Raw genomic sequence first — 24,925 nt, 5'->3', positions numbered from 1 at the left:
TAACAAGAATTCAAAAAAGAAAGAAAAAAAGGCCAGGTTTAGTAGTTCACACTTGTAATTCCAACACTTTGGGAGGCTGAGATAGAAGGAATGCTTGTGGCCAGGGGTTCGAGACCAGCCTGGGCAACATAGTGAAACCTCGTCTCTATTAACAAAAAAACAAAAAAGGTAAAAGAAACAGCAAAGATTATTCTGAAAACTCAACTCCAAATTTTATTTAATTTAATTTATTTTTATTTTTTTCTGAGACGAATTCTCGCCCTGTCACTCAGGCTGGAGTGCAATGGTGCAATCGCAGCTCACTGCAACCTCTGCCTCCCGGATTCAAGCAATTCTCTTGCCTCAGCCTGCGGAGTAGCTGGGATTACAGGCTCGTGCCACCACACCCAGCTAATTTTCTGGATCTTTAGTAGAGATGGGGTTTCACCATGCTGGCCATGAACGTGATCCGCCTGTTTCAGCCTTTCAAGGTGCTGGGATTACAGGCATGAGCCCCTGCGCCCGACCCCAAATTTTAATCTACTGCTGGGTACTGCATAGGACAGCTTTTTTTTTTTTTTGAGATGGAGTCTTACTCTCATTAGCTGGAGTGCAGTGTGGCTCCACGGCAACCTCCGCCTCCCAGGTTCAAGCGATTCTCCTGCCTCAACCTCCTGAGTAGCTGGGACTATAGGCACACAGTACCACACCCAGCTAATTTTTGTATTTTTAATAGAGACAGGGTTTTACCATGTTGACCAGGATGGTCTCGATCTCTTGACCTCATGATCCACCCTCCTCGGCCTCCCAAAGTGCTGGGATTACAGGCATGAGCCACTGCGCCTGGCCTGGATTACTGAAATCTTTATTAAGTAAACAGAAAGTCACAGTTTTCTATTTACATTCTCCTTTTTCCTCCTCCTGAATACCACAGAAATCTGGCAAGCAAACAAAATAGACCTTCTGTACTCTTCTCTTATACATTTCTGTTTTAGAGTATGAATACTGATCCTATACATTTTAATTGATTCTTTTCTTTTCTTTTTTTTTTTTGAGACGGAGTTTCGCTCTTGTTACCCAGGCTGGAGTGCAACGGCGTGATCTTGGCTCACCACAACCTCCACCTCCTGGGTTCAGGCAATTCTCCTGCCTCAGCCTCCTGAGTTGCTGGGATTACAGGCACACGCCACTATGCCCAGCTAATTTTTTGTATTTTTAGTAGAGACGGGGTTTCACTATGTTGACCAGGATGGTCTCGATCTCTTGACCTCGTGATCCACCCACCTCGGCCTCCCAAAGTGCTGGGATTACAGGTGTGAGCCACTGCGCCCGGCGATTCTTTTCTTTTCTTTCCTTTCCCTCTTTCCCGCCCTCCTTCCCTCCCTCCCTTCTCTTTTTCTTTCTTGAGACAGAGTCTCACTCTGTCACCCAGGCTGGAGTGCAGTGGCATGATCTCAGCTCACTGTAACCTCTACCTTCTAGGTTCAAGCGATTCTCCAGCCTCAGCCTCACAAGTAGCTGGGATTACAGGTACGCGCCACCATAACCAGATAATTTTAATATTTTTAGTATGGGTTTCGCTATGTCGGGCAGGCTGGTCTCGAACTTCTGACCTCAGGTGATCCGCCTGCCTTGGCCTCTGAAACTGTCAGGATTACAGGCATGAGCCACCTTGCCCAGCCTATTTGATCATTTCCAAGAGGAAAAAAAATCTGAAGGCTATGAACAAATATGTCACACATCTTATAATTGGGCTCTTTTATTTTAAAGCATTGTCATATTATTGATGTCAAAGGGTCTTCACATAATCTCCTGAGGGTGGGTAGATTTCCATTTCTGATAGATGAGGAAAACCAAGGTCTAGACACATTAACTAGTTTCCAGTCATCTGTGTGTTGATGACAGAGATTGCTAAAGAAGCTATATTTCTTACCTATAAAAAAACGTATTTTCCTCTAGTGCTACAGCAAACATGGATTGCCTCTGATTTTCTGGGGGTAGTTCCAATTTTAGATATTTTCTCTCTCTTGCTTCCTATAAACTATACTCTAACAATTCCAATATTTCAGCATCCAAAGAAGTTCCCATGGCTTTGTCCCTGGAATGCTGTAAAAATCCTTCCTAAGACCAAAAGTTCTGATTTTGGACTTGGAAAATATGGTTGTATAAAAATACCAACAATAATTTCCCTTAAGCTGAATTTTCTTGTTTGTGTTTTAGAGACAGGGTCTCGCTCTGTCACTCAGGCTGGAGTACAGTGGCATGATCACAGCTCAATGTAGCCTCGACCCCCTGGGCTCAAGTGATTCTCCCATCACAGCCTCCCAAGTAGCTAAGACCACAGGCATGCACCACTATGCCCAGCTAATTTTTTTTTAATTTCTTTTTGTACAGATGAGGTTTCACTATGTTACCCAGGCTAGTCTCAAACCCCTGGGCTAAAGGGATCCACCTGTCTCGGCCTCGCAAAATACTGGGATTACAGGTGTAATTACACCACACCTGGCCCCTTAAGCGGAGTTTTTTGAGATGGAGTCTTGTTCTGTTGCCCAGGCTGGGGTGCAGTGGCATGATCTTGGCTCACTGCAATTTCTGCCTCCTGGGTTCAAGCAATACTTCTGCCTCAGCCTCCTGAGTAGCTGGGACTACAGGTGCATGCCACTGCGCCCAGCTAATTTTTCTGTTTTTAGTAGACGGGGTTTCACCATATTGGTCAGGCTAGTCTTGTTCTCCTGATCTCAGGTGATCCACCCATCCTGGCCTCTCAAAGTGCTGGGATTACAGGCATGAGCCACTGTGCCCGGGCAGGTTGATTTTTTAAACTTACTTCCAGAGCCAGATAGGGGATTCACTGACCAGTGAGATAGACAGATGTGTAAAGGGAACAACCACACCTGCCTTTAAGAGACTACTAAGCAGTCAGGGATACTCTCGAGGTATTGCCTTAAATTTATTGCTGGGGAAGGCAGCAGGGCCCTTCTATCCGGAACTCTTTGAATAATGTGGCTTACTAGGGATGGAGCTGAAAATCTTTGCTTATGGACTAGGGTCCTTCTTGCAGAAAGGTAACAGCAAGTTCAGGCTTCCCCTGGATTCCATAAGGAGGTTCTAGCTGGTCTGTTACCTTGGTAATCTGAGTTGTGGTGGTGCTGCTTGTGGTCTCAGATGTGATAGTCTGAGCTGTCAGCAAGACTCCTGGGTCCAAGTCTGCATTGTTGTCGTCAGTCTGCAGAAGAAAGCACAGTTCTTCGTCATGCCTCTCAGGAAGACTTGTGGGCAAATGTTGCAGGCTGCAGCTTTGCTCTTCAGCTGTACATTCTGAAGCAAAAATCTAATGCCCTTAGGGTGACCTTTTTTTTTTTTTTGGAGATAAAGTTTTGCTCTTGTTGCCCAGGCTGGAGTGCAATGGCACAATCTCGGCTCACCGCAACCTCCATCTCCCGGGTTCAAGTGATTCTCCTGCCTCAGCCTTCCTAGTAGCTGGGATTACAGGCATGTGCCACCATGCCAGGCTAATTTTGTATTTTTGTATTTTTATTGATTTATTTATTTTTAAAGACAGGGTTTCACCATGTTGGTCAGGCTGGTCTTGAACTCCCGACCTCAGGTGATCTGCCTGCCTTGGCCTCCAAAGTGCTTGGCCTCTAATTTTGTATTTTTAGTAGAGACGGAGTTTCTCCATGTTGGCCAGGCTGGTCTTGAACTCCTGACCTCAGGTAATCTGCCTGCCTCAGTCTCCCAAAGTGCTAGGATTACAGGCGTGAGCCACCATGCCCAGCCTAGTTTTCTCATTTATAAAAGCAATACTGGAATATGTGTTCTGCCTACACCATAGCACTGTTGTGAAGATACAAAGAAATTATACAAATAAAATTAGCTTATCAATTGTTATAACATGAATTTGCATGCCAGAAGGCTAAAACTCCTCCTCTATAAGCCTGTGACTCTATCTTTATCTACCTACTGCCCGTTCCCTCTAGTCTCTTTTTTGTCTCTGAAGAATGCTGAAGATGCAGGAGACACTGTTATGGCTTCCTACTCACACTGTTCCCACACAGGGCCTCTTTTCCTTGATCCTCTTAACAATGTTTCCTCAAAATGGTCATTTGTCCTGACCCAGCAATTTGACTCTCAGATGTTTACTCAAGATAAATGAAATGCCCACAAAAAGATTTGTGGCCGGGTGCAGTGGCTCATGCCTGTAAATCCCAGCACTTTGGGAGGCTGAGGCAGGTGGATCACCTGAGGTCAGGAGTTCGAGACCACCCTGGCCAGCATGGTAAAAACCCATCTCTACTGAAAAATACCAAAGAACTAGCCAGGCATGGTGCTGCATCCCTGTAGTCGCAGCTACTCCAGAGGCTGAGGCAAGAGAATTGCTTGAACCTGGGAGGGGAAGGTTGCAGTAAGCCAAGGTCACACCACTGCACTCCAGCCTCAACAACAGAGTGAGACTCTGTCCCAAAAAAAAAAAAAAAAAGATTTGTACGTGAACATTCATAGCAGCTTTATTAATATTTTCCCAAACTGAAATTCATCCAATTGTCCATCAACAAATGAATGGATAAACAAATTGTGGTATATTCATATAATGGAATACTATTCAGCAATAAAAAAGAGTGAACTACTGATTCACATAACATGGATGAATCTAAAAAACATTATATTCAGAAAGAAAAAAGACACTATAGGGCACGGTAGCTCATGTCTGTAATACCAGCACTTTGGGAGACAGAGGCAGGTGGATCACCTGAAGTCACGAATTCAAGACCAGCCTGGCCAACGTGGTGAAACCCCATCTCTACTAAAAATACAAAAATTAGCCAAGTGAAGTGGTAGGCACCTGCAATCCCACCTACTCAGGAGGCTGAAGCAGGAGAATTGCTGGAATCCAGGAGGCAGAAGTTGCAGTGAGCAGAGATGGTACTGCACTCTAGCCTGGGCGACAGAGGGAGACTCCATCTTAAAATATAAAATAAAATAAGAAGACGCCAGACACAAAAGTGTACTACTATATACTTCTGTTTACATGAAGTCCAAAACCAGGCAAAACTAAGCTATACTGATAGAAAGCATAGCACTGGATGCATAAAGGGGTAGAAATCAAATGGAAAAGGCTATAAAGGCAGTTTCAGGAGTAATGGAAATGTTCTGTATCCTAAATGTGTCTTGGTTACACAGGTATAGACATTTGTCAAAGCCAATCATATTGTTAGGCATGGTGGCTCATGCCTGTAATCCCAGCACTTTGGGAGCTGAGGAGGGAGGACTGCTTGAGCCCAGGAGTTCGAGATCACTGTGAGCAACAAAGGGAATCCTGTCTCTACAAAAAATTAAAAAATCAGTCAGATGTAGTGGTATGCACCTGGAGTCCTAGCTACTCAGGAGGCTCAGGTGGGAGGATCACTTGAACCCAAAAGGTCAAAACTGCAGTGAACTATGGTCCTGCCACTGTACTCCAGTGTTGGCAACAGTGCAGGACCCTGTCTGTGCATTTCACTGTATGTAAATTTTACCTCCAACACACACATAAAAAACTCTATACATGAAAAACATCCCCTCTGACCATGTTTTCCAAGGCTCAGAGACTGAATGAATAAAAAATGGTGCTTGGGCTTACTTGTCTAGCAAGATAACAAGAGCAAAAGCACAAATAGTTACAGTAAATAAATAATAACAATCGCAAATGAGTATCTAGTGCTTATTATCTACCAGGCACTTTGGAAACATTTTACATACATTAGTTCATTTATTCCTGACAACAACCCTATAAGGTACAACTATTAGCCACATTTCACAAATAAGGAAACTGAGGCACTGGGTGATTTAGTAACTTGACTGCACAATAGTAACTTGACAGAGCAGGTTCAGAGACAGGAACTCTGACTCTAAAGTCAACACTGTTCCCCACTATACCCCACTGTTTAGCATCAGTAATAAAAAGCAACTGGGGCTGGGCACGGTGGCTCACTCCTGTAATCCCAGTACTTGGGGAGGCTGAGGCAGCTGGATTATGAGCTCAGGCTTTTTTTTTTTTTAAATTTAATTTAATTTTTAATTTTTTTTAGAGATGGGGTTTCACCATGGTCTCGATCTCTTGACCTCGTGATCCGCCCACCTCGGCCTCCCAAAGTGCTGGGATTACAGGCATGAGCCACCGCGCCTGGCCCGAGCTCAGGCTTTTGAGACCAGCCTGGCCAACATAGTGAAACCCTGAGTCTATTAAAAATACAAAAAAGTAGCCAGGCGTGGTGGTGGGCACCTGTAATCCCAGCTACTCATGAGGCTGAGGCAGGAGAATCGCTTGAACCTGGGAGGCGGAGATTGCAGCGAGCCAGGATCACACCACTGCACTCCAGCCTAGGTGACAGAGCAAGACTCCATCTCAAAAATAAATAAATAAACAAATTAATTAATTTAAAAAAGCAATTTGTATCTTGACTAACTGTCTTAGGCCTGGTTCAAATGAAATAAGGGCAGATGTTTATAGCTACCATTTTTGAATAGCTATTATATACCAAGCAAACATTGTCCTTATTTCAATAACTTGATCAAAGTGGTTTTCAGAAGAGAAAACTAAGGCTCAAAAAGATGATTGACTTGCCCAATGTCACAAAACTAGCAAATGTTGGAATTAAGACCCAAGTCACTCTAACTCCAAAGCCCATGGGCTCTGATCTAGCATATCACACTGCCTTTATATTTCTCTAATATGTTAGGATATTTTTAAATGACTGCTTCTCTTTCCTTTTTTTGTAGGAGCTACCTACACCCATACCACATGGGCTTCTGTGGGCAGTGTTGCTCTAACTTTTAAAACAAATTGTTTTGAACCATTTAAATTTTTTTTTGGGGGGGTGCCAGGACGCAGTGGCTCATGCCTGTAATCCCTGCATTTTAGGAGGTTAAGGTGGGCTGATCACTTAAGGCCAAAAGCTCAAGACCAGCTTGGCTGACAAAGTGAAACCCAGTCTCTACTAAAAATATAAAAATTAGGTCAGGCGAGATGGTTCAAAAATTTAGTGAGGAGCAGTTGTGCTCACCTGTAATCCCAGCTACTTGGAGGCAGAGGTGGGAGGATTGCTTGAGCCTGGGAAGTCTAGGTTGCAGTGAGCTGAGATCGTGCCACTGCACTTTAGCCTGGGCAAGAAAGTGAGACTCTGTCTCAAAAGGAAAAAAAAAAAAATTTGGCCAGGTGTGTTGGCTCACCAGTAATCTCTTCTAAAAAATAACTATAATCCCAACACTTTGGGAGGCTGAGGCGGGCAGATCATTGTAATCCCAGCACTTTGGGAGGCCGAGGCAGGTGGATTACCTCAAGTCAGGAGTTTAAGACCAGCCTGCACAACATGGTGAAAGCCTGTCTCTACTAAAAATATAAAAATTAGCTGGGTGTGGTGGTGGGCGCCTTTAATCCCGGCTACTTGGGAGGTGAAGGCATGAGAATCACTGGAACCCAGGAGGTGGAGGTTGCAGTAACCTGAGATGGCACCAATGCACTCCAGCCTGGGTGACAAGAGCAAAACTCTGTTTCAAATATATATATATAAATATAAAAATTAGCCAGGCATGGTGGTGTGCACAATAATCTCAGCTACTCGAGAAGCTGAGGCACTAGAGCCATTTGAACCCAGAAGACGGAGGTTGCAGTGAGCTAAGAACATCCCACTGTACTCCAGCCTGGGTTACACAGCAAGACTATCTCAAAAAAATAATAATAATAAAATTTTTTGGTCATATCTTTGCTATAAAATTTTAAAACTTCAAAATGCTGTACAGTGAAAAGTCAGTTTCCCTCCTGCTGCTGACCTGAGTCCTGCAGTTTCAGTCTCCTTCATTGGGGCCACTATGTTTTGGTTGTTGGTTTTTTGTTTTGTTTTTTAGTACCCATTCAGAGACAGAGTGTATTGATATACAAGCCTAAACACAGATAGCTGTAATACACATCCCTTCTCCCTTCCATAAACAGTACCATCATTGTGCACCATGCTTGTTCACTTACTAATTTACCACGTAGCTTGTTCCCACCAGAAGCTTTTTTTAAAGGCTACCTAGAATTACCTTAATTGGATGTACCATAGTGTTTTTAACCAGCTCTCCAGTGATGGACATTTAGCTTGTTTCCATGGTAGTGATAGCTTAAAGGATTCTCTCCCAGATGAAGTAATTGTTTCCTGTATCTTCTGGCTAATAGTGTGTACAATTTTTAAGTAACTTCCTATTCCTTTCTTTTGCAGTCCCCTTCACTGCCAAGACCTGCTCATTTATTTCTGTCTGATTCAACTGACACACTTTTTTTTCTTGTTTCCTCAGACACTTCAGTTCTTTACAAGCATATCTCCAGACATGTTGTAGTCATATGTCTGGCCCCAGGCCTCTCCCAACTTTATTTCATTCTGTTGTTTTCTGTACAAGGCCTCACTCTGTCCCCCAGGTGGAGTGCAGTGGCCCAGTCACAGCTCACTGCAGTCTCAAACTCCTCGGCTCAAGGGAGCCTCTATCTGTCTCAGCCTTTTGAGCAGCTGGGACTATGGATGTGTCTACTGTGCCTGGCTCATTACTTCAATTATGCCACTTTTGTTAGTATTGATAAATTTTATGCAACCTCTCATTATTTTTTATTAATTAATTTATTTTTGAGATGGAGCCTTGCTCTTCATCCTAGACTGGAGTGCAGTGGCATAATCTCGGCTCACGGCACCTCTGCCTCCCAGGTTCAGGTGATTCTCCAGTGTCAGCCTCCCAAGCTGCTGGCACTACAGGTGTACCCCACCATGCCTGGCTAATTAACCCCCAATTATGTACTAAACTTAAAATGTACACTCTAGACCAGAGTGAGAGAAGAGGGAAGGATACTAACACTGAGTGTCTATGAACATGTCCAGTGCTTTGCAGACATCATTTCACTTAATTGTCTTCCAAAGCTTGCAGTGGTAGGTGGTATTATCCCCACTTTATAGCCAATAGAACTAAAGCTTAGAGAGATTAGTAACTTGTCTATGGTTATCTAGCTGATATCTACCTGGTTGACCTAGGATATAAATTCTACTTTTTTCTCTCTCTTTTTTTGGTTTTTGAGACAGAGTTTTGTTCTTGTTGCCCAGGCTGTAGTGCAATGGCGCTATGTTGGCTTACTGTAACCCCGCCTTCTGGGTTCAAGCGATTCTCCTGCCTCAGCCTCCTGAGTAGCTGAGATTATAGGCGTGCGCCACCACGCCTGGTTAATTTTGCATTTTTAGTAGAGATGGAGTTTCACTATGTTGGTCAGGATTGTCTTGAACTCCTGACCTCAGGTGATCCACCCTCTAAGGCCTCCCAAAGTGCTGGGTTTACAGGCATGAGTCACATCACTTGGCCCTCTTTTTCCTTTTGAGATGAGTTTTGGTGTGTTGCCCAGGCTGGAGTACAATGACATGATTTCAGCTCACTGTAGCCTCGAACACCTGGGCTCAAGGAATCTTTTCAATTCAGTCTCCAAATAGCTGGGACTACAGGCGTATGTCACCACAGCTAGCTAATATATATCTATTAGAGATGGGGTCTTACTATGTTGCCCAGACTGGTCTGGAACTACTGGTCTCAAGTGATCCTCCCACCTCAGCCTCCCAAAGTGCTGGAGTCACCGTGACTATCCCAAATTCTCTTTTTTCTAATTGCAATGCACACACTTTTAAATTACCTAGCCACACTGTTCCTAAATGGAGATAACATCATCCAGTTCATGGTGAGGTGAGGATTAAGTGAAAACACCTTCACATGCCTATCTCCTTCCCATCATTCACACCTCAAAATGTCACCTCCTAAGGGAGGAATTCCCTGATTACCCTAGCCCCAAAGTAGCAATCTTTCATCTTTCATGTAATCCCATATTGTCTAACTCTTTATCCCATTTTAGTTTGCTTATAGCATTTACCACTGGCTGAAATTAACTTGTACATTGTTTATGTGCTTTATTGCCTGTTTCTCCTAACTAGAATGTCAGTTCCAGAGAGTAGGACTATGTATACCTTGTACACTGCTTTGGCTTAATATGTGACTGCTCAATAAATATTTGTTGCAGGAATGAAATAACAGCTCAGTTTATAGAAGGAACTGTTTTTCTTTTGGCTTCTGTGAATAGCACACACAAAAAAATTCAATACGAATCAATTCTAGCCCATTCGAACTGCCAAAAAATGAAGGAGACATTTTACTCAAAGTAGGAAGTAAAAAAAATTTTAGCAGGGCATAGTGGCACACACTGTAATCCCAGCATTTTGGGAGGCCAAGGCAGGTGGATCCCTTGAGCCCAGGCATTTGAGATCAGCCAGAGCAACATGGTGAAATCCCATCACTACAAAAAAATTAGCAAGATGCAGCTGTACATGCCTATAGTCCGAGCTACTTGCGAGGCAGAGGTGGGAGGATTGCTTGAGCCTGGGAGGTCTAGGCTGCAGTGAGCTGAGATTGTGCCACTGCACTTCAGCCTGGGCAATAGAGTGAGACCCTGTCTCAAAAAAGAAAATTTGGCCAGGAGTGGTGGCTCACCAGTAATCTCTTCTAAAAATAACTATAATCCCAGTATTTTGGGAGACCAAGGCAGGCAGATCACTTGATGTCAGGAGTTCAAGACCAGCCTGGCCAACATGGTGAGCTGACTCAAAATTACAAAAAAATACAAAAATTAGCCAGGCGTGGTGGTGCATGACTGTAGAAACTAAGGCAGTAGAATCACTTGAACTCGGGAGGCAGAGGTTGAAGTGAGCTCAGATCACGCCACTGCACTCCAGACTGGGCGACAGAGTGAGTGAAACTCCATTTCAAAAATAAAAAGAAAAAAGAAGAGAAAAGAACTTAAAAAACAGCAACAACAAAAAACCTTAAATCCTCGTAACACCATGAGGTAGATATTAACATCATGGGCAGGGGAGATCAAGGCTCAGAGATATTCAATTACTTGTCCGAGTTAGTAAATGGAGGAGCTAGGACATGAACTCAGGTTTTTTTGGACCCGAAGCCCTTGTTCTCAACCATTACACTAGACTGTGTTATGCAAATGAATTGGGTGGATATAAGCAATCAGATCTGAGACGATTTTGTTTTAAAAAAATTTTTTTTAGATGGAGTTTCCTGGGCTCAAGAGATCCTCCCACATCAGCCTCAGAGTAGCTGGGACTACAGGCACACACCAGTGTGCCCTGTTCAATTTTTTGCTTTAAATAAAGTAGTCTGGGACATTCTTAGACCACTAATCTCTTCTAAAAAGAACTGCCCCCCAAAAACCTGGTATTCTTTGCGATAAATGACTGGAAACTCTGTGAAGAAAGGTTATTTATTTTGTTTGCAGTTTGGTTCTGAAGCATCAAACCATGTCCTACCTGGGCAGCCTCATAAGTGATGGTCTTGGTCTCAGTGTGGACAATAGGGACGTCTTTGGTTGGGATTTCACTTTTCACAGCATTGGCATTATCTGAGATTGTGACAGTTTGAGTCTTCACCAGGGGAGGCTGTGAAGCAGTAAGGAAAGAGAGTTATAGAGTGTTTCTGAAGGTAGTGGAGAAGTAATCTTCTGACACTGATCTGATCAAAGTGTTAGCTTTAAGTTGTTTACTCTGCCCAAGACTTCAATAGTATCCCAAAGTAACCCTGACAAGGAGTCAAATTCTGAGGGATATTAAAAACAGCATTACTATAATCAATTTCATAAGCTTAATGGAAAGCTGTAAGATCAGACAGTTATGATTGGTGATATAAAACACTTTAGACTGACCTTCAGAATCTGAATATAAAACGATTTGCCAAATAGCAATCACTTCGATTTGTCCTTGTGTCTGTACCATTATAATTAAGAAAAGCAGCCACATTTTCTCCACTAAGTACAAATGGTACATGAAACAGCAGTGGCAATGGAATGCATTACCCTCAAATTAATTAACTTCTTTCAAATCAATGTCAGACATTCACTTTGGAGTTATTGAGAAGAGACAGTATTTGGAAAACTGGAAAGAAAAAAAAAATCAGTTCAACCACCACCTGGTGATTAATCCCAGAATTTCAGAAGAATGAACATTAGAGGAATATCAAAGGCCGCCTTATCCATCTGCTCACCTTCCCCAGGAGTATAAATCACTCTGAAACTACCAATTGATTGTGGGATAAGGTTAAGTGGCCAACCACCTTAGCACAGGAAATCAGTGCCTAGGATCCTGGAAGCCCCTTAAGTGGGAGTGGTGGGCTGCACAATGTGGCTGCAGTACATAAATTATTTGGGGCCTGAAATCTCATAGGAAGATGAGTTGCTCCTTTAATTAAGAGTATTTGAATTTTTTGAGCATGGTCTTAGAACACTGAAGCCTCCTCAGAAGTCACTGCAATTCACCTCTTTCCAAAGCCCACACTTGAGCAATGAAAAGATGAACCCACTTAACCAGCTTCATAAAGACCAATAACTGGAGTATTGTTAAGTCATTAGAGAAGAAAGCATTTCTGGTCATGGAATTAATTGCTCTGAATGAATTTCTTTGGCACAATCAAAGGCTTTAATTTTACTCTGTGATTTTGAAAACAGCAGGGAGGCCACTACCCTCACCACACCACCACCACCTGCGGAAGGCAGGACAGATTCTGGCCCTTTTCCAAAGACAGTCATTAGACCTGCATCATTGAGTAAGTTACTACCTGGAAACTTCGAATGAGGGTGGGGAACTGGAACTGGTTACCCACATGAAAGTCAAGAAATGATCCATTTTGTTTTCCAAGTGGCTCTCCTGGTGTGACATGTTCTCCACTACTCTCTGCCTTTTTTTCACCAGGTTGCAGCTGACAGGAAGCTGGTGTTCCTGAGAACTTTAAGGCACTGGCCTGTTCCTCCACTCCTATAGATTCCCCAGTTGGGCCTTTTGGCATCTCCTTAATATCAAGATAGCCAGCTGCCCCCTCCTCCTTCTCTTCTGCCTCCTTGCTGCTTATGGAGAGGGAGCCAAAGGCAAAGCTTTGCAGAGACTCCGACGGGGTGGTCATCTGGCTTTTACTAGGAACTACTGAATGCTTGGGACCCTCCCATTCAGAGTCAGGGTTAGTAGATGGCCCCTTCGTCACGACAGCCACCTCCTCTGTGCGAATGCTATTTACACTCTATAAATGAATGAACACATACAAAAACAAGAAGATTAGGTATAAGTGGGGGAATGAACTCTGAGAATCAACAATGATTTTGGAAGACTCAACAATATTGCTACTAATATAAACTAAGAATCTTAACTGATAAGATGGTCAAAAGGAAGAACTGCTGTTCAGTACACATTAGCAACAGCTTAAGCAGTTCCAACCTCATTTTGGTCCTATTTCTATATCATTGTTAATCTGAAAAACAATTACCCAGCAATCTGTATTCCTATAATCTTCCTTGTGTAACATACTTAAAGGAGTTATGTTGTCATTCCTAAATTCCTAAGTTATTACTATGCACAGGACACAACATAATTTGTGAGTCAATCAAAATATATTATTTTATATTCTTTTTTTTTTTTTTTTTGAGACAGGGTCTCACTCTGTCACCCAGGCTGGAGTGCAGTGGTATGTCCATAGCTCACTGCAGTCTTGAATTCCCAGGTTTAAGGGATCCTCCTGCCTCAGCCTCTATAATAGCTAGAACTACAAGCATGTACCACAAAATCTGGCTACGTTTTAAATTTTTTTGTAGAAACAGGGTCTTACTATGTAGTCTAGACTGATCTCAAACTCCTGGCTTCCCATAATCCTCCAACCACAGCCTCCCACAGTGGTGGGATTGCAGGCAAAACTTTTTTTTGAGACAGAGTCTCTCTCTGTTGTCCAGGATGTTCAGTTGCACAATCTCGGCTCACCGCAACCTTCCCCTCCCGGGTTCAAGCAATTCTCCTGCCTCAGACTGGGATTACAGGCACCCACCACCATACTCATGCTAAGCTAATTTTTGTACTTTTTTTTTAGTATAGACAGGGTTTCACCATGTCAGCCAGGCTGGTCTTGAACTCCTCACCTTGTGATTCACCTGCCTCAACCTCCCAAAGTGCTGGGATTACAGGCATGAGCCACTGCGCCCAGGTGCAAAACATATTCTTGAGGAAGCTAATCAGGTTGTAAATGTTTCATATTTCCAAACCATATGTATCCTCACACTAGCCCTGCATGGAGAAGCTAAAATCTAGACTAGTTGCCAGAGAGACAGAAGTTGAGCACATCTAGCACAGGCTTACTTCAATCACTGTCATGACATCAAACATGATATCATAGTGAAATGTGGCCAGGCTCGGTGGCTCACGCCTGTAATCCCAGCACTTTGGAAAGCCAAGGTAGGTAGATCACCTGAGGTTGGGAATTTGAGACCAGCCTGACTAACATGGAGAAACCCCTGTCTATACTAAAAATACAAAATTAGCCGGGAGTGGTGCTGCATGCCTGTAATCCCAGCTACTCAGGAAGCTCAGGCAGGAGAATCACTTGAACCCGGGCAGTGGAGGTTGCGGTGAGCCGAGATTATGTCATTGTACTTCAGCCTGGGCAACAAGAGCGAAACTCCATCTTAAAAAAAAAAAGTGAAATGTTTCTTTGTAAACAATTAAAATTACCCAGCAGCTTAAATGACACAATACCTCCAACCTCCAAGAGAAATCCTGGAAACACAGAGTTCCCTCCTGGGTTGAATACCTCACTCCACAGGAAAAAAACAGCTCTAAAGCAAGTAGAGTCAGCACTCTATATTGGTCGGTTCTACATCCATGGATTCAACCAACCATGGATTGAAAGTATTTGAAAAAAATCACACCTATGCTGAACATGTACAAACTTTTTTCTTGCCATTGTTCTCTAAAGAATACAGAATAACGGCTGGGTGCAGTGGCTCATGCCTGTAATCCCAGCATTTCGGGAGGCCAAGGCAGGTGGATTATGAGGTCAAGAGATGGAGACTATCCTGGCCAACATGGTGAAACCCTGTCTCTACTAAGAATACAAAAAAATTAGCTGGGTGTGGTGGCACACACCTGTAGTCCCAGCTACTCAGGAGGCTGAGGCAGGAGAATTGCTTGAACCCAGGAGGTGGAGATTGCAGTGAGCCAAGATTTCGCTACTGCACTACAGCCTGGGCGAGGGTGCCACACTCCATCTCAAAAAAAAAAAAAAATACAGTATAACAACTGTTTACATAGTGTTTATATTATATTAGGTATTATGAGTAATCTAGAGATGATTTAAAGTATACAGGAAGATATGCATAGGTTATATGTAAATACTATGTCATTTTATACCTAAGACTTGAGTATTTGTGGATTTTGGTATTCAGGGGATGTCCTGGAATCAAGGCCCCACAGATTCTGAGGGACCACTGTACATGGAAGAGAATGTGGATGAGAAAATATAATCATGGTAGATGGACCTATTCCTAAAGTTAAAAGAAAGGTGCTCTAGGTAGAAGAAGGAATTCACACTAGTAGAAAATGAATGAGTCATCTGAAAAATAAATAACCTTGCCACAAAAAGAATAAAATACCTAGGAGAGCCAGGTAACCAGGAAGGTTAAAGATCTGTACAATACTACAGGGCTATAGTAACCAAAACAGCATGGTGGGCTGGGCATAGTGGTTCATGCCTGTAATCCCAGCACTTTGGGAGGCTGAGGCGGGCAGATCACCTGAGATCAGGAGTTTGAGACCAATCTGGTCAACGTGGCAAAACCCTGTCTCTAAAATTTAAAAATGAGCTGGGCATGGTGGCGCATGCCTGTAGTCCCAACTACTTGGGAAGCTGAGGCAGGAGGATCGCTTAAACCGAGAGGGTGGAGGTTGTGGTGAGCTGAGATCACACCACTGCCTGGGTGATAGAGTGAGACTCTACCTCAAACAAAACAAAACAATACAAAAACCCTAACAAACACCAGCATTGTATATTAGTATGAAAACAGACATATAAAACAGAATAGAGAACCTAGAAATAAGGCCACACAACTACAACTATCTGATCCTCAGCAAAGCTGACAAAAACAAGCAATGGGGAAAGAATTCCCTATTCAATAATAAATGGTGCTGCAATAACTGGTTAGCTATATACACAATATTGAAATTGGATCCTTTCCCTAAACTATATACAAAAGTCAACTCAAGATGTATTAGACTTAAATGTGGCTGGGCATGGTGGCTTACATCTGTAATCCCAGCACTTTGGGAGGCCCAGGTGAGCAGATCATGAGATTAGGAGTTCAAGACCTGCCTGACCAATATGGTGAAATCCCGTCTCTACTAAAAATACAAAAATTAGCTGGGTGTGGTGGCATGCGCCTACAGTCCCAGCTACTCAGGAAGATGAGGCAGAAGAATTGCTTGAACCCCAGAGGCAGAGGTTGCAGTGAGCCGAGATCGCACCACTGCACTTCAGCCTGGGGGGCAGAGTGAGACTCCATAATAAAAAAAAAAAAAAGACTTAAAAACCTGAAACTAATAAAAACCCTGGAAGACAACCTATGCAATACCATTCTGGTCATAGGATAGGAGCTGGTTATACATTTTTGGAGACGGAGTTTCGCTCTGCTGCCCAGGTTGGAATGGTCTTGGCTCACTGCAACCTCCACCTCCTGAGTTCAGGCGATTCTCCTGCATTAACCTCCAGAGTAACTGGGACTACAGGTATGTAGCACCACACCCGGCTAATTTTTGTATTTTTAGTAGAGATGGGGATTCTCCATGTTGGTTAGGCTGGTTTTGAACTCCTGACCTCAAGTGATCTGCCCACCTTAGCCTCCCAAAGTGCTGGGAGCTAACCTAGCTAAGAACTGGCAAAGATTTCATGATGAAGATGCCAAAAGCAATCGTGACACAAGCAAAAACTGATAAATGGGATCTAATTAAACTTAAGAGCTTCTGCATAGCAAAAGAAAGTATCAATGGAATAAACACCCTACAGAATTGGAGAAAATATTTGCAAATTATGTGACAAAGGTCTAATATTCAGCATCTATAAGAAACTTAAACAAGTTTACAAGAAAAAACCCCACTAAAAAATGGGCAAAGGACACGAACAGACACTTTTCAAAAGCAGAAAGACATGTAGCCAACAAGCATAAGAAAAAAGGCTCAGTATTACTGATCATTAGAGAAAGGCAAATCAAAACCACAGTGAGATACCATCCAGTCAGAATGGCTATTATAAAAAGTCAAAAAGTAACAGATGCTGGTGAGGTTTCAGAGAAAAGGGAATCCTTATACACTGTTGGTGAGAGTATACATTAGTTCAACCACTGTGGAGAGCAGTGTGGTGATTCCTCAAGGAGCTCAATCAGAACTACCATTTGACCCAGCAATCCTATTATGAGTTATATACCCAAAGGAATATATATCATTCTACCATTAAGACACATGCATGCATATGTTTATTATAGCACTATTCACAATGGCAAAGATATGAAATCAACCTAAATGCCCATCAATGGCAGATTGGATAAAGAAAAGGTGATACATATATGCCATGGATTACTATGCAGACATAAAAAAGAACAGGATCAAGTCCTTTGGAGGAACATGGATGGAGCTGGAGGTCATTATCTTTAGCAAACTAACACATGAACAATAAAAGCAAATACTGCATGTTCTCACTTATAAGCGGGACCTAAATGATGAGAACACATGGATACAAGGAGGGGAACAACAGACTCTGGAACTGACTTGAGGGTGGAGGGTGAGAGAAAGGAGAGGATTAGAAAAAATAACCATTGAATACTAAGCTTAGTATACAAATACTTAGTGCTTGGGTGAGTGATGAAATAATCTGTAAAACAAACCCCCATGACACGAATTTAGCTACATAACAAACCTGCACATGTACCCAGGAACCTAAAAGTTAAAAGAAGAAAAAGAAATAACCTAGCCAAAGCCAAAAGTCATGGCAAGTGACATCTGCATGTGCTCACCAGAAAGCTGTATATAAGCCCCTTAGGCATGAAATCTTGGTAAGGGCCTTCGACCATATTATAAACCACAGAGAAACAGTAAAGAAAGAGACTCTTAAGAAGGTGTTTCTGGCCAGATGTGGTGACTCACGCCTGTAATCCCAGAACTTTGGGAGGCCAACTTCGGGCGGATCACCTGAGGTTGGGAGTTTGAGACCAGCCTGACCAACGGGGAGAAACCCCGTCTCTACTAAAAACACAAAATTAGTCGGGTGTACTAATTTTGTGTTTTTAGTAGAGTGGTACATGCTTGTAATCCCGCCACACGGGAGGCTGAGGCAAAAGAATCACTTGAACCCAGGAGGCAGAGGTTGTGGTGAACTGAGATTATACTATTGCACTCCAGACTGGGCAACAAGAGTGAAATCCTGTCTCAAAAAAAAGAAGAAAGAAAGAAGGTCATCCTATGAGTAAACAACATAGTTTGAACCAGCTTATACATTTTAGTACTCAAATCAATGTTAAATGTATTATATTAGAGAAATCCCGGCTGCTTCTTAACTTGTAAACCAGCCTTCATTGTGATAAAGGCTCTACAAAGGCAAGGAAAGACATACTGCACTCAGGAACTTCCGGCCAGCTTCACTCCCAAGCCATCTTGAAACATGCAACTCAAGAGCATCTCAAATGGGCACCCGCTGTATTCATATTAGGTAGATCTTTCATTGGCTGATAAGAAATATGACTTAGGATATGAAAGATGGAATTGAAAGACTGACAGCAGGGCTGTCTGTCTGGAAATATATCTGAGATACAGCAAATATTCTTGCCGAGAGTATATGAATTTCCTCATATTTAAAATGAATACTTGGCTTATTATTTCATATTTTATAGGGTTCTCAGGATCAAATACAATAACATACTGTATATGAAACCATATTATGAATTCTAAAATACTATACTTATTCATTTAATTCAACCAACCTATGAGCAGAGCATCTATAATGTGCTAGGGCCTGGGGGACACTAGAATGCATTTGTTATATTGTTAAGATGCTATGCTACTTTCCAGGGCACTTATCTCACTGTGTCTTTTTGTGTGTGTGAGATGAAGTCTTGCTGTGTCACCCAGGCTGGAGTGCAGTGGCACAATCTTAGATCATTGCAACCTCTGCCTCCTGGGTTCAACCGATTCTCCTGCCTCAGCCTCCTGAGTAGCTGGGACTATAGGTGAGTGCCACCACGCCTGGCTAATTTTTGTATTTTTAGTAGAGATGGTGTTTCACCATGTTAGCCAGGATAGTCTCGATCTCCTGACCTTGTGATCCACCTGCCTTGGCCTCTCAAAGTGCTGGGATTACAGGTGTGAGCCACCACAACCAGCCTCACTGTGTCTTTTGAGTCAGGCAAGTGGCTATAGAGCTATCCAAAAATAGATCAGCTGGTATTAAACAAATAGGTTTTCTGAAACTGTTACATGCTAGCTCTAGCATTGTGAATAGCTATCTATACCCATTCACATGGAGGAACTTTGAGGCTTCTTTGAATAATTTGTCACAACTGAGAAGGCTGATTAATAATCAGAAAAATACCTAAGATAATCAAGTAAGAGCCAATTTTGTGCCAATCTGTTTAAGTGATAAATGGTAGTCTGTCATCAAGAAGCTATTGGTGGGCCAGGTGCAGTGGCTCATGCCTGTAATCCCAGCACTTTGGGAAGTCGAAGCTGGCGGATCATGAAGTCAAGAGATCGAGACCATCCTGACCGACATGGTGAAACCCCCTACTAAAGAATACAAAAATTAGCCAGGCGTGGTGGTGCTCACTTGTAGTCCCAGCTACTCAGGAGGCTGAGGTGGTATAATTACTGCAACTGGGAGGCGGAGGTTGCAGTGAGCTGGGATTGCGCCACTAAGCTCCAGCCTGGTGTCAGAGCGAGACACTGTCTCAAAAAAAAAAAGAAGCGATTTGTGAACCAAACATTGCTTAGGCCAGCACCACCTGACCCAAACTTGCCTACTGCTGAGTTAAATTAGACAAGATCTTTTCTTCTCCAAAGCATATATAGAAGAGAACAATGACAAAAGCCCAAGTACAATAATTTCAATTCAACAAATATTTACTGAGAACCTAATATGTATTAGATTTAAGAAATAAAAGGAAAACATAACAGTTGGGTTGGATTACCACTTTTAGCACTCTCACATATGGTCAAATCAATCTCTCCAGTCGACACTGTTATCCAAATCTCTTGGACAACACAGACAGCTATTTGCTGAGCATCTTCAGGGGTGTAAAATGCAACCTGCTGCAAACTAAACTCATCTCTGCTGCTGTCTGGGCTTGCCAACCAAATTTCCCCCATCATTTCTGTCATACTGGTAAAAGGTATCTCCATCCATCCAGTCTTCCATGCCAGAATTCTAAGAATCTTCTTCAACTCCTTCCTTATATTTATCCGCTAACCCCCAGAGATTATGTCATCAAGGTATTTTTATTCTATTTGAATTATCTCCACTATCTATTTGCTTTAATGTTTCCCTCATCAATTCCCACATTTACTACCTTTGTTCAAGCTCTTCTCCCAGGGTGGAGTAGAGTAGTGTAATCTCGGCTCACTGCAACCTCCACCTTCCTGGGTTCAAGTGATTCTCCTACCTCAGCTTCCAAGTAGCTGGGATTACAGGTGCGTGCCACCACACACAGCTAATTTTTGTATTTTTAGTAGAGATGGGGTTTCACCAGGTTGGCCAGGCTTGTTTTGCACTCCTAACCTCAAGAAATCTGCCCACCATGGCCTCCCAAAGTGTTGAGATTACAGATGTGAGCCACTGTGTCCGGCCTGTTAAAGCTTTTATAATGCCTCATCCAGATTACCAAAAATGCCCTCAACAGTTTTTTTCTTTCCTTTCTTCCTTCCTTCTTTCTCTTATCAAACCTTCCTTGAATGTGTCCTCTATTATGCTGCTAAAGTGCTTATTTCTAAAATTAAACATTGAAAATTCAATTTTCTAGTTAAAACCCTTCAGTGGGTTTTAGTAAGACACAAGATACTTCAAAATCTGATCCCTACCTTTTTCTCCAGCTTCCCCCAGCTACACCTCCACATATATTCTTCTGCCCATTACTTTAAAACTATTTGTAGTTCCTAGAACAGAGCATCTTTCTATTACCTCTGTGCCTTTGTAAATGTTATTCCTTCTGCCTGGAAGTCCACACTTAGCTCAAATGTCAGTTCTTCTAGATTTTCCTTGGCTGCCATACCATTCCTCTTTTGTTCCCATTGTGCCCTATCATTACTGGCATATTCATCTGTCTTTTCTATTAGACTATGAGCCTCTTGGGGGATGAGGACTTGTTATTATCTTACTTAGCTCTCTATCTTTCTTATACAGTTTTTGGTATGTAATAGAAACTCAGTAAAAACTTGCTGAAGGTATGTTAAGTAAATTCAGGTCACATGAGAACTTCTGCTTTGTCCTGTGCTATTCAGTAACTAAGATGTTTAGAAAAGCATGTTTAGAAAGAACATAAACAGTGGCTCACTTGACCAGACACATAGTCTAGTCAGGCATTTAATCTCCTCCATCAGTAAAATAAGAGAAAACTAATATTTTTGTGTGTTTACCATGTGCCAGGTGCTGTGCTAAATACTTTAGCATGTTTTCTCATTTAAATTTTTACAATATAATTATAAAATAGTCATTATTTCTATTGTATAGATGAACAGATGGGCAGCTAGTGTTTAGACTCAGATCTATCTCTGGTTCTAAAGCCCATCTCCTTCCCATGACCTTATTTCAAGTAGGACCAAAGGACATGTCCTATTTATTTTACTTATATATATATTTATTTTTTAGACATAGGCTTCACTATATTGCTCAAGGCAGGATTCAAATCCCTGGGCTCAAGGGATCTTGGGATCTTTCCACCTCAGGTTCCTGATTAGCTAGGACTACAGGCATACACCACTATGCCCAGCTTCAGGACATGTCCTATTAAGCTCAGAAGAATACGTAACAAACCCAACTCTGATTTTGAGAAGTACAAAGAGTGTGCAAAATCCTCCTAACAGAGTCTGTTCTTAGTGGCTGACACTAGATTTTTACATATAAGAAGGCTGGCTGGGCGTGGTGGCTCTCACCTGTAATCCCAGCACGTTGGGAGGCTGAGGCTGGTGGATCACCCGAGGTGGGGGGTTTGAGACCAGCCTTACCAACATGGAGAAACCCCATCTCTACTAAAAATACAAAATTAGCCGGGCATGGTGGCGCATGCCTGTAATCCCAGCTACTCGGAAGGCTGAGGCAGGAGAATCACTCGAACCCGGGAGGTGGAGGTTGTGGTGCGCCTAGTTCGCACCCCTGCACTCCAGTCTGGGCAACAAGAGCGAAACTCTGTCTCAAATAAAAAAGAAGGCTGAAAAGCCAGAAGACAACACTCTGGTCAGAAGAAGATATAAAGTCTCCATGACACAAGACACTCAGAATTTGGCATTTAATATCAATAAAGAATTCTAACTGACAGTGTTGTTGCCTTTGGCTGTGACCATCATGAAGGGCCATTGGATTATATAAAACTGTAATTGTACACACCAAATAAGCCTGAAAACTTTAAAGGGATCTTTTCTAGTATATACATTGACATAAGGCTCTGTCTGAACCATCCTCAGTGACAAAAAGGCAAAATTGAGACTTAATGTGATTCAAAGGTGTTAATCTAGATGTTGCTTACCTGAACTGATGGGGAATCTATAAGAAAAAAGATGCTGGCCAGGCCCAGTGGCTGATGCCTGTAATCCTAGCACTTTGGGAGGTTGAGGTGGAGGTGAACTCCTCACCTGAGGTCAGGAGTTCAAGATTAGCCTGGCCAACATGGTGAAACCCCGCCTCTACTAAAAATACAAAAATAAACTGAGTGTGGTGGCACATGCCTATAATCCCAGCTACTCAGGAGGCGGATGCAGGAGAATCGCTTGAACCTGGGAGGTGGAGGTTGCAGTGAGCTGAGATCACACGACGACACTCCAGCCTGCGTGATGGGAGGGAGACTCCATCTCAAAAAAACTCCAGCCTGCATGATGGGAGGGAGACTCCATCTCAAAAAAAAAAAAAAAAAAGATGCTATGACAGAAAGACTGGCTGCCTGTATGAAGTACTGCAATGATATCTAGTTGGCCTCAATATGAAAAAAAATTAGATATTTGCAAAGGTATATGCAAAAAAAAAGAAAAAAATTAGATAAATATTTAATTGAACAGAAACATTATTTGAAGATTCTCAATTTCATTTAAAAAGTCAATGGCTCCTGCTAAGTATAATTCAGTATTTTCTTTGTTTTAGGCAAGAAAAAAAGAGACTTTTTTTCTAAAGTTTTTCTCTTTAAAATTATTTATGCAAAGGGATGATATCTCAGAATCATCAGACCCTGATTATATATGTGCCTTTGAGTTACAAATTATGTTTTTTGAGTTGTGGACTCCAGATATTATTAAAAGCAGGATATGGGCCAGGTGCAGTGGCGCACGCTTATAATCCCAGCATTCTGGGAGGCCAAGGCAGGCGGATCATCCAAGGCAGGTGGATCATCTGAGGTCAGAGTTTAAGACCAGCCTGACCAACATGGAGAAATCCTGTCTCTACTAAAAACACAAAATTAGCCAGGCATGGTGGCAGATGCTTGTAATCCTATCTACTTGGGAGGCACTTTGGGAGGCTGAGGCAGGAGAATAGCTCGAACCCAGGAGGTAGAGGTTGTGGTGAGCCGATGTCATGCCATTGCACTCCAGCCTGGGCAACAAGAGCAAAACTCAGTCAGGAGAGGAGGGGAGGAGAGGGGAAAAAGCAAGATATGGTGTTTTATAGGTATTTTGCTGCCACGCCATTAAATGCAGTCTGGAGTCTTTTTCTTTTCAGGTTATTTTTGAAGTAAGGATTTACATATTTGAAGAGACTATCAAAAGAACCACAGTTATGCTTACAAGAGTGTCTTATCCTTTAGGAGATCAAAGTGAAAATATATCCTGAAAATTTTCTAGAGTACCTGTGTAGTAATTTTACCCCCACACATTTAGTCACTTGCTCTCCACTTAAGTGCAGACCAATTTTACCTTTGAGTGGCAATAGAAAAACAACTTCTTTCTCTATTAAAATGAAGAAAACACCTTGTTATTGTCTCATTTTATCTTTTTTTTTTTTTGAAATGGAGTCTTGCTTTGTTGCCCAGGCACCCAGGCTGGTGTGCAGCGGCGTGATCTCGGCTCACTGCAACCTCCACCTTCCAGGTTCAAGCGATTCTCCTGCCTCAGCCTCCCAAGTAGCTGGGATTACAGGTACGTGCCACCATGCTCAACTAATTTTTTACATTTTTAGTAGAGACGGGGTTTCACCATGTTAGCCAGGATGGTCTTGATCTCCTGACCTCGTGATCTACCCACCTCAGCCTCCCCAAGTGCTGGGATTACATGGCGTGAGCCACCACGCCCGACCTCATTTTATCTTTCTATATAATTCAAAGACTAAATCCTCCTTTTGATAATGAGTTATGCTTTATTTCTTATCCATTTGAAAATATATTTTCCAATGTAAATATACACATGAAAAAGATCTTAAGATATACTAAAATAAAATATATGAAAAGCATGGGATTGCAAATGATCTTTTTTTGTGGGTTTTCCTCTATTTTCATTTTTTTTTTTTTTGTTTTTTTTTGAGATGAAGTCTTGCTCTGTTGCCCAGGGTAAAGTGCAGTGGCGCAATCTTGGCTCACTACAACCTCTACCTCCCTGATTCAAGCAATTTTCCTGCTTCTACCTCCCAAGTAGCTGGGATTACAGGCACATGCCACCACATCCAGCAAATTTTTTTAATAGAGATGGGGGTTTCACCATGTTGACCAGTCTGGTCTCAAACTCCTGACCTTGTGATTTGCCCACCTTGGACTCCCAGAGTGCTGGGATTACAGGCATGAGCCACCACACCCGGCCGGTTTTTCTCCATTTTCTAACCTTTGTAAAATGAGTATGTATTACTTTTGTAATAAAAAGTTACT

The 24,925-nt window shown here is 42.4% G+C and overlaps 1 protein-coding gene across 42 annotated transcripts in view; it reads right to left on the bottom strand.

Moving 5' to 3' along the window:
* The window catches only part of EPB41 (erythrocyte membrane protein band 4.1), a 221,656-nt gene that overhangs the window by 8,480 nt on the left and 188,251 nt on the right, over positions 1-24,925 (bottom strand). For 19 of the 42 annotated variants that reach the window (XM_078330953.1, XM_035308420.3, XM_078330964.1 and 16 more), the window contains 2 exons: positions 11,337-11,465; positions 3,104-3,205 (listed from right to left, as the gene is read on the bottom strand). In XM_078330953.1, the coding sequence (XP_078187079.1) occupies positions 3,104-3,205; positions 11,337-11,465 (231 nt within the window). Of the gene's footprint in view, positions 1-3,103; positions 3,206-11,336; positions 11,466-12,636; positions 13,093-24,925 lie in introns of all 42 variants that reach the window. The other 23 variants (XM_009000771.5, XM_078330939.1, XM_078330937.1 and 20 more) reach the window with 2 other exon arrangements.

The sequence above is a fragment of the Callithrix jacchus genome, chromosome 7 (genome assembly GCF_049354715.1).
Source record: "Callithrix jacchus isolate 240 chromosome 7, calJac240_pri, whole genome shotgun sequence".
Lineage (NCBI taxonomy): Eukaryota > Metazoa > Chordata > Mammalia > Primates > Cebidae > Callithrix > Callithrix jacchus.
This window is presented reverse-complemented; position numbering and strand designations above follow the sequence as displayed.